At 35.9% G+C, this 13,904-nt stretch overlaps 1 protein-coding gene across 1 annotated transcript in view; it reads right to left on the bottom strand.

The window, feature by feature from the left end:
* Positions 1 to 223: 223 nt before the first annotated feature.
* LOC107657527 (NGFI-A-binding protein 1-like) overlaps positions 224 to 13,904 on the bottom strand; it is a 21,500-nt gene continuing 7,819 nt past the window's right edge. Inside the window, 4 exon segments of the mRNA XM_016445660.1 lie at positions 224 to 484; positions 3,363 to 3,503; positions 7,224 to 7,392; positions 8,669 to 8,792. Of these exon segments, the coding sequence (XP_016301146.1) occupies positions 402 to 484; positions 3,363 to 3,503; positions 7,224 to 7,392; positions 8,669 to 8,792 (517 nt within the window). The 3' untranslated portion in view covers positions 224 to 401.

Below are 13,904 nucleotides of genomic sequence, written 5' to 3'. Positions count from 1 at the left end.
ATTCAAACTCTAACAGTTTAAGTGTCTTTATCAGAGCATATATCTGAATGCCCTTTTATAGAAACTCTTCGTCATATTATAACACAAGCATATTCATATTTTAAAAATAACAGAGCTCAACAGGTATTGCAGGAATAACCCATGTATGAAAAACACATTTATCTAATTCAGCCATGGAGTGCTAATGTTTTTATGGTCCTAGGCTGTAAGAGTGTCTACTCAGGAGAATGGAAATAAGGGCTCTAGGTGCTTTGGCAAAAACGAAAATGGCGAGAAACTAAAATAAACTATTTTTTGAGGCAACATTGGTTGTTAAGGCTTTACTGTAGTTGTGCTTATTTAGTATTCACTGACAGATGACATGTATTGTTGTAGGTTTGAAATAAAAGCATTCGGGGCTGCTATCTGGAATCCTCTGGCTCTGACTTGATGGTCTTCTTCTCAGAGAGGTTGAGGGCATGTGAAGATGTGTCTCCTCCGTTTTCTGGAAGAAAAAAAAAGATTAAGAGAAATGCTCTGGATTACTGAAACCCTTTATGACATTTATGATAAATTACTTTCAAGGTTCTTCATGTGCAAGTTGTTCTGGTTAAAAGTGTCTGCTAAATGAATAAATGTAAGGTTGGCAGTTACAAATATTATATGGATTATTCCTGTTATGCCCGCTCATTTATGTCTAAATATAATGGTTAAAAATACCTCACAATGTTAAAGATCAAATCATGTTAATTAGCTTTTACCAACTAAGTGAAGCTAGAACATATGGTGAAATTAAATAATTTCATTAATTTAGGAATTTAATGATCAGATGTTGCCATTTTTGCCATGTCCCCTTAAGCTTCTATAATGGAAAAACTGACAATTTATTAAAAATGTAATTAAATAATACATTAATAATAATAACAATAATAATATTTTCTATTAATATTATTATTAATAATAATAATAATCTTCATCATCAACCATAATAATTATTTATTATTTTATAATAATACTATTGGCTCCGTTCCAAAACCTAGTGTGCTGCTTTGCGGTCTGCTAGTTAGGTGGCATCTTAACTGAAATGAAATTCATAAGTTACAGATTTGAAATGCTCTACAAAGGCAGTGTTTTCAACAGTTTGCCATTATCATGTTTCTAAAAGATCATAAACATATACAGTACAGTGGAGATCAAAATTAGAGAACAATCAATAAATACTTAATAATAATAATTTTTTCTGAAATATTGTTAATCTTCATCTCTCAAAATGTGAAGGAATATTAGCTGTTATACTAAAATGTTTGACAAAATAACCAAGGCATTTCAACAAAAACCTTTATTTTGTGGAAAACACTGATCAAAATTAGAGAACGGTAACCACTGTAGCATGAAAGAAGATTGCAACTATAATTTTGGAGGGTTACAGCTGTTAGAAACAAGTAGGGAGTGTAGAGGCTCCTGCTTTGATTGACTTCAGCACATCTGCGGCCGCAGGACATCACTAGTTTCTCACACTGCGCTGGTGTGATCCTGGTCCACTCTTTTTCCACTCTCTTCCATAGTTTGGTGACTGTAGTGGGTTTCTTAGCCATAACTTTGAAGCCAAGGATTTTCCAGAGATATTCAATCGGGTTTAGATTAGGACTATTTGGCCATTTCATTATTTCAATGTTCTTAGCTTCAAGGAACTACTTTACCCATTTTGCAGTGTGACAGGGGCATTGTCTTGCATGAAAATTGCAGGCTGATTGGGAGACGCTTGCAGGAAAGGAACCGCATGTTGCTGAAGGAGGTTCTGATAAACATTTGCATTCACCCTGCCATGTACTGTAGCTGTATAAGAGGCCCAACTCCTGCTGCAGAAAACATCCCCCAAACCATGACACTTCCTCCTCCACCTTTCACTGACTTCTTTATGCACTCGGGCTTCAGTCTTTCCCCAGTTTGATGCCGAACAAAATGTTTCACATCAGACCCAAATAAATTAAAGTTGCTCTCATCACTGAAGTGAACTTTGGACCAGTTCTCCTCTCTCCACACAACATGATCCTCAGCAAAGGTGAGCCTAGCCGCTTGATTCTTTCTTACTGATGAGAGGCTTGGTCACTGCAGTGTGCGCTTTCAGTCAGACTTCTCTTAAACGTGCCGAGAAAGATCCATACCCTGTTCAGCACTGAACTGGCGAGCAATTCCAGCTGCAGTGTTGAACCGATTCCCCATTGAGAGTCTCTGCATTATCCTGTCCTCTCGGGCATATTTCTTGCGTGGACGACCAGCCTTTTTGGGGGACTTGAATGAATTAGTGTCTTTATAAGCTGCAATATTCGAGAAACCACAGATTTGGAACGACTAACTTCTCGTTTGGCCTTCATCGGGACCGCCTCCTGTCGCAGGGTTTCAGTCACCTTAGAGCGGCCCGCCATCTTGCAATCTCAGTGAAAATTGGACGAATTCTGCCAGTTAATAGGGTTTGTCATATAATTAAGGAAATTTGCACCAGGTGCCAGATTAACACCAGTAACTTGGAGGTATCTGTAAGTGTTCTCTAATTTTGATCAGAGTTCTTTTTCAAATATCTCATTTAAGTTTTTTAAATTGTGCTTCAGAATACAATTAATTTATGAAATATGCTTAAAAACTGCCCTTCTGTTAGGATAACTTCAAATAGGACTAAGCAGTGACCGTGAAATTTAGGAAATTGTAGGTTGTTCTCTAATTTTGATCTCCATTTTATATAGTACACATAGTAAATTTTTATTATTAAATAACTGGCTAGTTTTGAATAATTATATACATTTCTAAACCAGTCCATTCTGAACTATTTAAAAAAAAATTATACTTTTTCAGTTTTGAATGAATAATAAATATATTAATAATTGACATTTCTAAAATGGTCATTTTTTATTATTTTGAACTACTTCAAATTATATTTTTCAGTTTTGAATGAATAATAAATATATTAATAATTGACATTTCTAAAATGGTCATTTTTTATTATTTTGAACTACTTCAAATTATATTTTTCAGTTTTGAATGAATAATAAATATATTAATAATTGACATTTCTAAAACGGTCATTTTTTATTATTTTGAACTACTTCAAATGATATTTTTCAGTTTTGAATGAATAATAAGCATTCATAAAGGATATTTCTAAAACGGTTTCGAAAAATGTAATTTCAGAATTCAAAGTATACTGATAATGGACATTTTTCTTGTTTCATTCACTATCTAGGAAGGATATTTTTCACTGAGCTCATTGTAATGCATTATGGGATGCTTCCTTTGTCATGGATACTTATGATGCGGACTTAACATTTCTTAAATGTCTTAGCCTTAGGTTGCTTACGATGTCTTAAGTGTTGCCTTTCAACACACACCTGTGGCTGCTGACGTCTTGCTCTCAGCATTAGCGTGATGATGCCTCTTCAACTCATTGGCCAGCTGCTTTCCGAGAGGCGTGTCTCCATCTGATGCACTCGTCCTCTGGCTGGTCACCCTCAGATTCAGTGGCCTCTCTCCTGTAGACATGCAATGAAACAAAGCCTTCAATTTAACTCATGTTCTCTTTTCACCTCGCTACTGTATTCAAGATCGGTGTTTAACAAACCGCAAGGCTGCATGATTAGGTCCATTACCGAGTCCAAGCTAATGCTACGAGACAAACATTCCGCCTACCAGAAACACTCAGCACAATACTCACTCACACACACGCAACTGAGCTTCATTTGATACGAATGCACCTTTTCTTCAACTATAGACAGCCAACGCACACTCCGTAATAGCCCGAGGACAGTGAATGCGGTTTGAAGCACGTTGATCGTGAGTTGCATTGAGCATATACACCTCCTTCAAACAGCACATTAACCTCCTCTGTCCCTGGCTGGCTGATCTCATTTGTGTCTATTGACAGCATCAGTGCAGCATCATGACTAATGTCTGTCATTTTTAACTTAACACAATGCCCTTTAATTACCAGCAGCTTTAATCTGAATGTTGAGGGGACATGTCTTTGCCACCCACTACGCACAATACCTCTTTTTAAACCATATAAGGTAACGACCACTGGATTTCAAGGTTGGGCAAAATTCAGAGTGAATTTGAATTGGTCAAGTCCTACAGGAAGTTGCACTGGAATGTACAGGACGAAGAATTCCTTGAACTACAAATTAAAGAAATGTATTACAGGTAATAAATTCTGGTCAAAGAAGTCTGTCTTTCATCTAGCATTTGTATCTTTAATAAAAATCAAATTATATTTAATTCTTACAGTGAAGACTATGCAGCGTTTTATTTTTACATTTGATTATTACATTTGTGTAGTATTTCATACTATATGTTAAATAAACCTATTGTACCTGAAAAACATGAATTTATATTGTTTAACTGCAAGTTTATTAAATTTGTATCTCTGTTCTATGGTATTTGTCCTATTGTTTGTAAATTTGTGTAATTGGTCATATCCATCTCTTTGTCCTTCCAAAATATCTATCTGTCTGTCTGTCTAGTTAAAATTACTATTATTATTAAAATTTCAATAAATTTTAATTCCACTTCTTTACACTCTAATTATAATTCCTTACATTTATACATTTATTTAGGCACATATTCTAGTTTAATTTTTTTAAGAAAATAAACTAATATTTTTATTCAGCAAGGATGCATCAGATTGATCAAAAGTGACAGTAAAGATATTTATGTTACAAAAGATTAGTTAAAATAAATGCTGTTCTCTCAAACTTTACATTCATCAAAGAGTCCTAAAAAAATGTATCGCTTTTCTCAAAAATAAAGCAGTTTCAACATTGATAATAATAACAAATGTTACTTGAACACCAAATCAGCATATTAGAATGATTTCTGAAGAATCACACATTAAAATAGAAAACAATTATTTTAAATTGTAATATTTCATGTTTTTACTGTATTTTTGATCAAATAAGTACAGCCTTGGTGAGCATAAAAGAGTTCTTTCAAAAACATTTTAAAAACCTTACGAACCCCAACTTTTGAACAACAGTGTGTCTATTTACACTTATTTCAAATTCTAGAATGAAACTGCTACTGTGGTTGAAATGGTATTGCAGTCAATATACTTGTAACCCCAACAGCACTGATTCATTTCATTAAAGCCCTACCTGCAAAGGTACAGTCAAAGCTAAAGAAGGACATATTTAGTTCTCATCAAATTCTCACTTTCTGCCTCTGCTTCTCTCTCTTTCTCTCTCCGCAGATCCCATACGCCCACTCTGGAGTTCTGAGAACACATGGGATATTAGGAAGCTGAGAGGGATCATGTACTCAGAGAGTTCATGAAGGAGTTATTCTCAGAGCTGGGGAGGGAGAGAGCGCTGTTGTGTTCAGCGCAGTGTGAAACAACCACAAATAATTATCATAAATAATAAACAGTGTGTCACATTAAAGCAGATGAGAAATGAAGGCTAATTATGTGGTTTTTCCAAGGAGGTCTAAAGAAATAGCTAAAGAAAGCTATGCACTAGCAATTTATCTCAATGGTAGCTGCTTGGCAGGTGCATAGAATAAGGAAATATGCGACCTGTGTGTTATACCAAAAAACACTTATAGCTCATTTATTGGCTGATATTTGGTCATTTTGAGCATCAGATGTTTACCAATTCACAGAAGTGATCTGCCACATATAACCGTTTTTAATATGGATAATGCATAATTTTAATAGAAATTTTTCTTTTTTTTAAATATTAAATATTAATATATAAAATATAAATATATTGCCATTAAATACCCCATGGTGGTCAGGCACTACTTTGCAATGCAAAAGCCCTTGTAAACGTGTAAACAATTGAGCTTGTGCTGTGATGCATATAATCAGTGCTCAGATTCGGTATATGCGCAGTAATTATCGTCATGTACCAACATGAGGGTCAAAATGAACTCCAGACGGGTGGCATTCTAAGGCACAAGATTTGTAGCAGAACGCAGAGCTGTGTTCATATTTCCACCCGACATCCCCCTCCCCTCTCTGACACCCACCACCCCGCCTCCGCCTGCAGCTGCCAGATGAGTCTGGAACAGGTGATGCAAGCTGCTGAATTATCTGAGAAACAACAACTGAAACACTTCACCGGTTTTGGGTACCGTCTAATGTGTACAAAAACAATCTGGATGGTCAATCAAGAGTAAAAGACAGCTTGTCTGCTTTTCTGATAGTAATAATAATAATAGTTGTTTTGTTCACTTTTTTTGTCTGGGATCGTGAAAATGAATGTGCAATGTGGTTCTCAAGTGGTTTTGCTTTAGGATTTAGACACTCATATATTAAACATAATATATTTATTATATTAACATAGAAAATATATAAAAATATTTTTATGATATTGCAAAGACAATAAAATTAAGTATTTTTTCCAAAAGTAAGATATAATAATAGTAAAACTTTTAAAATTATATTAGATAAATATTATAATAAATATTATCATTTGATGTTTGATAATATTAAAATTTATTAAGTTTAAATCTGAGATTAACACTTTTTATTCTTTATAATATATGCATACTTTCTTAGTATTAAAATCTAGTGCTCTAGTGCAAAACAATCAAAATCATCTACTTATGCCAAAATATCTGAATGAAATTAACGTCAATGAAAAGAAAAAAAAAGTTAAACATATTACCTTAATCTTAAATCCACTCATGTTTTCATTTTTTGAATGTTTGTGTACTCCCTAGTTGGACTTTCATAGTCTTTAGAAAGACAATAAAATTAAGTATTTTTTCCAAAAGTAAATAATTTGCTTTTATATTCTAATTGTACAAAAGAGTTTGCTAATACAATATTAAAATATATAAACAAAATATGATTATTATATAAAGATTAATAATTATATAATACGTCCGGCCAAACTGAGCTATCGGGGGAGAAGAGCCTTGGTGAGAGAGGTAAAGAAGAACCCAAAGATCACTGTGGTCAAGTTCTATCTTAGACCAGAGAATCTTATTTCTCACCATCTTGGAGTCCTTCAGGTGTTTTTTAGCAAACTCCATGCGGGCTTTCATGTGTCTTGCACTGAGGAGAGGCTTCCGTCGGGCCACTCTGCCATAAAGCCCCGACTGGTGGAGGGCTGCAGTGATGGTTGACTTTCTACAACTTTTATATATATATATATATTGTCCTTGCAATTACTGCACAGCAAATTGGATTAAAGGCATCAATCACATGACAAATAACCCATCATCTCAAACGTTATAATGCACAAACTCACCCTGCTGGTCAGCGTTTTTGTCAACGGAGAGCCCGTTGCTTTTCTGTCTGTCTGTGCTGTGTTTGTAGGGCCCTGGTGGAACCCTCCACTCTAGAGCCTGCAATCTGTCCTGAGCCGCGGCGTCATGCAGTATCTCCATCTGCTTGGCCAACAGACGCTCCAGCTGAACCTATAATATGCACAAACAGCAGGGAGTCAGACAGGCAGATATGTATAGCATCGTATGTACAGTGTGACAGAAATGATTTCCAATATTCACCATTCACAACATACCGCAAGTGTAGTGCTACAAAACAAAACTAACCATAAACAAACTCATACAGTTCAAATATCTGGTGATTTGAATGCTCCTCAATCACATTTGAATTTGAAACCGGGTTTATTACTATAAATATTTTGATACTATTATATTAATGCTTTTGCTGTACATTTTTCTGATTATATTTAAAACCACACTACGTGTGGAGCTTGATTGATTCCAATAGCACCCCTCCTACATGTGCAATGTTATCCTACCTAAAAAGTAGGATTTTTCTACCACTTTTTTTTAACACAGGAAGATGCTATTCACAGTTACAAAATGACACGTTTCCACTTCAAAACACAAAAGCGGCATAATTAACTGATGTTTCTGAGACAATGCATTCTGTCAATCCATCTATTGAAAAACAAACAGAACAATTAAAGAGAAAAGACAGCCCAGAATATGTTTTAAATGCTCAGAGGATACTCTAACAGCTTAGGAGACATAATGGAGAGAAGTATCAACTTTGCCTTAGATACGAAGGACATAAAAAGACACAAATGAAAACGATAACTTCTAGCTATGCAAGCATCACTGCATGCCAAAGTGTGTAAAAAATCAATTCATAATGCAATACAAGTATGCAGTGCATTGTCAGTGTTGTATATTTGTCATATATCATTTTATATTATAGTTTTGGGTTTATTTATTTTATTACAACAGAATTACCAGAGGTTACATATCTGCTTGGATAGAAGGGCCTAGAATACTGCCTTGGACAAAGAGGGGACCTGGACTCACAACAACAACTTTTTGTTAATTTACTTAACTTTTTGATATTTAAGATATCTTCTTTGTCATTTTCCTATAGAACAACAATCAGCAAAAAGCACTGCGAATAACAGCGCTTCCTAATGGAAGTATTTTTCATCAGTTTCATCACTTCATCAGGACATCTCTTACACTTCTTAAAAAATATTCAACCATTGATTGTTCATATACTAAACCAGCTGACCAAAAGTAGGTCATGGTCAAGAGGACAGGCAAAGCTCTTGCAGCTATTAACCCAAAAACCTGCATGATATGATACCGGAGCGAGACGTGTGGTGGTAGACAGACATAAAGACGGAGTCAGCGAGGCGCCTGAGAGCATTCCTCTCCCACACACAAATAAACACACTGTCATAATGCAGTCAGTCACCTGGATGTTCCGCCCAACCGTCTCCTCTCCTTTAGATCTGGCGTGGGCTAGCTGCTCCTTAAGGGTCTCCTGGCGCATGTGAATGGCCTGCAGCGCCTCCTGGAGGTCAAAATAGCCCTCCTGCAGATCGATACACATTTCATTGATATTTCCTTTCAGTGGCAGTCAAATTCAAAATGAAGCATGCCATTTCTGCAAAAATATTGAGTTTTAAACTGGTTTTCCTTTATCCGCGTCTTGTTTCAACAGGACGAACAAACAGCCCAAATATATACCACTGAATGTTGCTTTATTCTGCTCAAATAAACAGAATAATCTTATTGTAGACTTTTTTGAAGAATCAACCTACTGACTCAGTTTTGTCAGCATGTTAAGCTAGGAAGCGAGTATTTTAGCACCAAAAAAAAAGCAATCACTCCACAAACACTAAGTGCGTAAGCCACAATTATTCAAACGGGTGACAATTTGCAAAAACGTCCCGCACAGTATGAAGGTGAAAAAGACAGCCAGGCAAGGAAAGTCTTCAGGCCTTCAAGATGATCATGTTGTGACAGAAACGTTTGCAGTTCCCCTAATAAAGTGATCTCACACTTCCTTTTCCCAGTTGTCTTTCTTTATGCAGCTTTATTGTGTGCGGGCCTTTTTTTTTTTTTTTGCAAATTAACACCAAAAAAACCACACATCACATCACCAGAAAACATATATCATAGATGAATCTGTGACCACTTCCAGTAAGTCCACAAACTATATGACAGAAATGGACAGAAACCTATAGCAATATGAATCAAATATTTACTGGAGGACCATGAGGTTAGTGTGACATTTAAAGATTACCCGAACAATTCCAGGACCAGTTGTTAATCTCAACCACTTCACAGAGCGAAGCCACTAATTTTTAACTAACTAAAGCTTCATTCCTCTTGAGCAAAAAGGTCAGATACTTCATAAAATGTCATCTCACTTAAAAATCCCCTCAGGATGAGTTTCAACCTGATAGGCGGATGAACAAACAGAACATTTTGTCCGACTAATCACTACGTCTAAATTACTACACGAAGGATGAGCTTGAAAACTTCAAATGTTCACATGGGTTGCCATGGGTGCAAACTACCACAGACATTCCAGTCTTTTCACTACTAGTTGGGTGTTGGAGGCAGAGAGGTAACTGCTAATAACAGCTCTGACGCAAATTTGCCAACACTCACGCGGCAACAACGAAGTCATCGAGCCACTCCTTTGAGTTATGCATTTTCTCTTTCTTGACACGGAGGCTGGTCTTCTAGAGTGCATAGACAAAGGTGCGTGCATACGCCTGCATGTATACGCATGTGTCTTCAGACTCGGCCCCTTTTCACTTTATGGTATCTGTGCAAATGCATGGGCGTGGGTGATTCCGAGTGTGCCCATGTAATGATGTCACTTCTACCTCAAGAATACGGGTGGGCGCGCAACTGATCTCATTTGGACCTTGTCTGGGTGCATGTGGGCGGGCGGCTTATTCTCACTGGTGTGAATGGGAGTGTAATGTGGGCAGAGTCGAGGCCAGACAGGGACAGCGAGAGGGGGAGGGGAAGTTTATGCTTTTTTTGCAGTTCAGACACATGCTATTAACTGTCACACACTTTGAAATGGTTAAACATGGAAAATCCATTCTAGAGTGAGTTGCGTACAAATTAACTGCATCAACAATGCAAAAACAATGTAATAAGCATGAAACAGATTTACAGCAAGACACTAACTTAACTAGAATTTTCAGTAGCATTGACAACAGTTCAACAGTTTTTTTAAATAGTGTAGCTTTTTTTTTTACAAAAAAGTGGTGGAGTAGCTTGACCAATTCGTAAATTGCTAAAAGAATGTGACAAAATAGACCCTCTCTCTTTTAAATGTAGCAGGAAAGTCAGAATTAGTGAATCAGATTGTTTGGTTCCAAAAATGATTCACCAATTCAAGTAGCTTGACCAAATGGTATGATGCTAAAAAAAAGTGACAAAATATACCCTCTTTTTCGTAAGCATAGCAGGAAAGTTAGATTCAGTTTAGTGAATCAGTTTGTTTGGTCAAAATAAAATAATTCACCGATTTGAGTGGCTTGACCAAACGGTACGTTGTTCAAAAATGTGACAAAATATAACCTTTCTCTCTTAACAAAGCAGAGAAAGTCCGATTCAGTTTAGTGAATCAATTTGTTCATTCAAAAAATGATTCACAGATTTAAGTAGTTTGACCAAATGGTATGCTGCTAAAAAGAAATGTGACAAAGCATACCCTCTCTTTCTTAAACGTAGCAGGAAAGTCAGATTCAGTTTAGTGAATCAGTTTGTTCGTTCAAAAGGTGATTCACTTATTTAAGAGGACTGACCAAATGGTACATTGTTTGAACATGCAACAATATATAATCTTTCTCTCTTAACAAAGCAGAGAAAGTCAGATTCAGTTTAGCAAATCAGTTTGTTTGTATAAATGTAAAAATGATTCACCAATTCAAGTAGCTTGACCAAACGATACGCTGCTAAAAAAAAGTGACATGTGATCTCTCTTAACGAAGCAGGGAAAGTAGATTCAGTTTAGTTTGTTGAAATAAAATAAAAAAAATGATTTACCAATGTCATTAGCTTGAAAAAGTGGTACATTGTTGAAAAATCTTACAAAACATACATTATCTCTGTTAAAAGTAGAAAGTTCAGTGAATCCATTTGTTCAGTTCAGTTCAGTTCTTACATTTGCGGGTGGGTTTTCAGCTCTATAACGAAAATAAAATGATTTCTGCCTTACTAAATTTCAATAATTCATTTGATAAATTATAATATGGTTAATAGGAATGTGCCATTTAGAATTATGGCAACTTTAATCAGCATGACATGAGGCATCACATTTACACCCATACAGAATGAATTTACATGGAACAAAACTCCAAATTGCAGCTAGAACCTGCTTAAATTATCTGGATTTGCTGAACAGAAAGTGCTGTTTGGTTGCCTGTCACTGCTTGTTGAACTTGCAGATGTCTTTTTTTCAAACAATGGGTGAGTAATTCACTCCATTATTGTATGTTGCTTCACATAAAAAAAGTCTATTGCAAAAGACTGTGTTGATAAATATGCTTATAGTACATTCTCAACATGATTTCTGCTGAGTTCAGTGCTCGTGCCATTCGCTAAATATGGCTGCCAAAATAAATATGCACCACTTATGTGCCGCAGATGCAGTTTCTGTTAAAGAAAGTTAACATCCTTTGTAAATGTTCTCAATATTTTCTCAAATATTGCATTTCATTGCTTGTTTTAACTACTTTCTTGTTGTATTTGCTGCAAACATAAGTTTAGTGCTGTAACCCAAATTGAGATCTTCATTGTTTTTTGTGTCAGATAAATACTGCTCTGATTACAAAAACTAGTTATTTTTAGTAGCTTGTAGCGTCATTGACTAGAGTAACTACACTAGCATTTGTTATGTTACAAAAGACTTCAATTCCAAATAAATGCTGTTTGTTTTTTTGTTTTTTTACTTTCTATGCATCAAAGAATTCAGAAAAAATGCATCATAGTTTCCACAAAAATATTAAGAATCAGAACTGTTATCAACATAATAACAATAAAGGCTCCTTGAGCACCAAATCAGCATATTTAAATGATTTCTGAAGCATCATAGACATTAACGAGTAATGGGTCTGCTTTGCCATCACAGGAATTAACACTTATTTTAAATTGTAATAATATTTCACAATATTACTGTTTTTATTATTTTGATCAAATAAATGCTGCCTTGGTGAGAAGACGCTTTCAAAAACATAAAAAAAATCTTACTGACCCCAAAACCACACTCTCTGGTGCTGCTGTTTATTCACATGACTAGTGTGGGAACATGACGTAAAAGTGAGGTAAAACATGATTATTTAGTGAGTAACAATGCAAATTAGGGGGAATTGGAAGACAATTGGTAATTTGCCACTGTCTGATAATGATGAAGGACTCATTTCTCTTTAGATGTAGGGTGGGTAGAAACCACTGATTTTCCGAAGTGGTCGCATGTCTGTGCCCATATGCGGAGTGAAACCAGGGCAGAGGTGAAGCAGGCACCAGCCCAGCCCATAAGCATTGATGTGGGATGTTAGAAGTTTCCAGTAGATCTAACAACTGGACAATGATCAAATGTGTCACTAGAGAGCCATGAATGGACAGCTGCCATAGAGCACAAAGGCCTCTTCAGCAAACCACATCAATATGTGTGCAGCTAAGTATAGGGCAGACTGATCACGGATATGTAGGTTAAGGAAAAATAATGACCGTGGGCCGGCTAAATATGGATTTAAGGTGTGATCGAGGGAGTGGGCTTGAGAACATTAGTCCTTTGTAACTTCTCCAGGCTGAACTTTGACCTTTCCCCTACACCATGACATGCAATCCTGATGGAGCTACCCCGCATGCTCCTGCAAAGCCCTCCCACACAGTTCAGTATGCTGACAGGCAGCTATGCAAACAAAAAGCCACTGGACCCACCCAGTGTCAATCCTGCCTCCTACAACAGTTTCCTCGTATATTGGTGTTTGCGCCGCAGTGCACATTAATAACAAAATGACTCGAGAAATTGCGTTGGAAGCTTCAGACAGATTATTTGGAGTTCAGGTTGGAGAAATCATGAAGCAATTTTACTCACCTCAGTTATACACACACACATTATTTATTTTTTTAATTCTTACAAAGAATATCTTAAAGCAAGGATTTTCTACCTTGACAAACCCTGAGACCCCCCCCAAATCAGCTGTTCTTTTGAACTTTCTATTTATCAAAGAATCCTGAAAAAATGTAACATGGTTTCCACAAAAATACTAAGGAGCACAACTCTTTTCAACTTTGATTATATTAAGCGCATCAAATCAGCATATTAAAATGATTTCTAAAGGATCACTAAAGACTGGAGTAAGGGCTTCTGAAAATTCAGCTTTGACACCACAGAAACGAATTACATTTTAAAATGCATTAAAACAGAAAACAGGTATTTTTAAATTGAAATAATATTTCACAGCACTACTGTTTTGCTATATTTGTATTCAAATAAATGCAGCCTTGGTGAGACTGATTAAAAAAAAAAACATAAAAATAATAATAAATAAATAAATAAAAATACTCACGACCCCAAACTTTTGAATGGTAGTGTACAGTAGTTAATTAGATTTTGTATGTCTGTCTCTATGAGAACATAGTCTGCCATCATGGAGATGTTATTACAATTAATT

This window comes from Sinocyclocheilus anshuiensis, unplaced genomic scaffold (assembly GCF_001515605.1).
Source record: "Sinocyclocheilus anshuiensis isolate Anshui unplaced genomic scaffold, SAMN03320099.WGS_v1.1 scaffold179, whole genome shotgun sequence".
Lineage (NCBI taxonomy): Eukaryota > Metazoa > Chordata > Actinopteri > Cypriniformes > Cyprinidae > Sinocyclocheilus > Sinocyclocheilus anshuiensis.
Note: the sequence above shows the minus strand (reverse complement) of the source record. Positions and strands in the feature narration are given on the sequence as shown.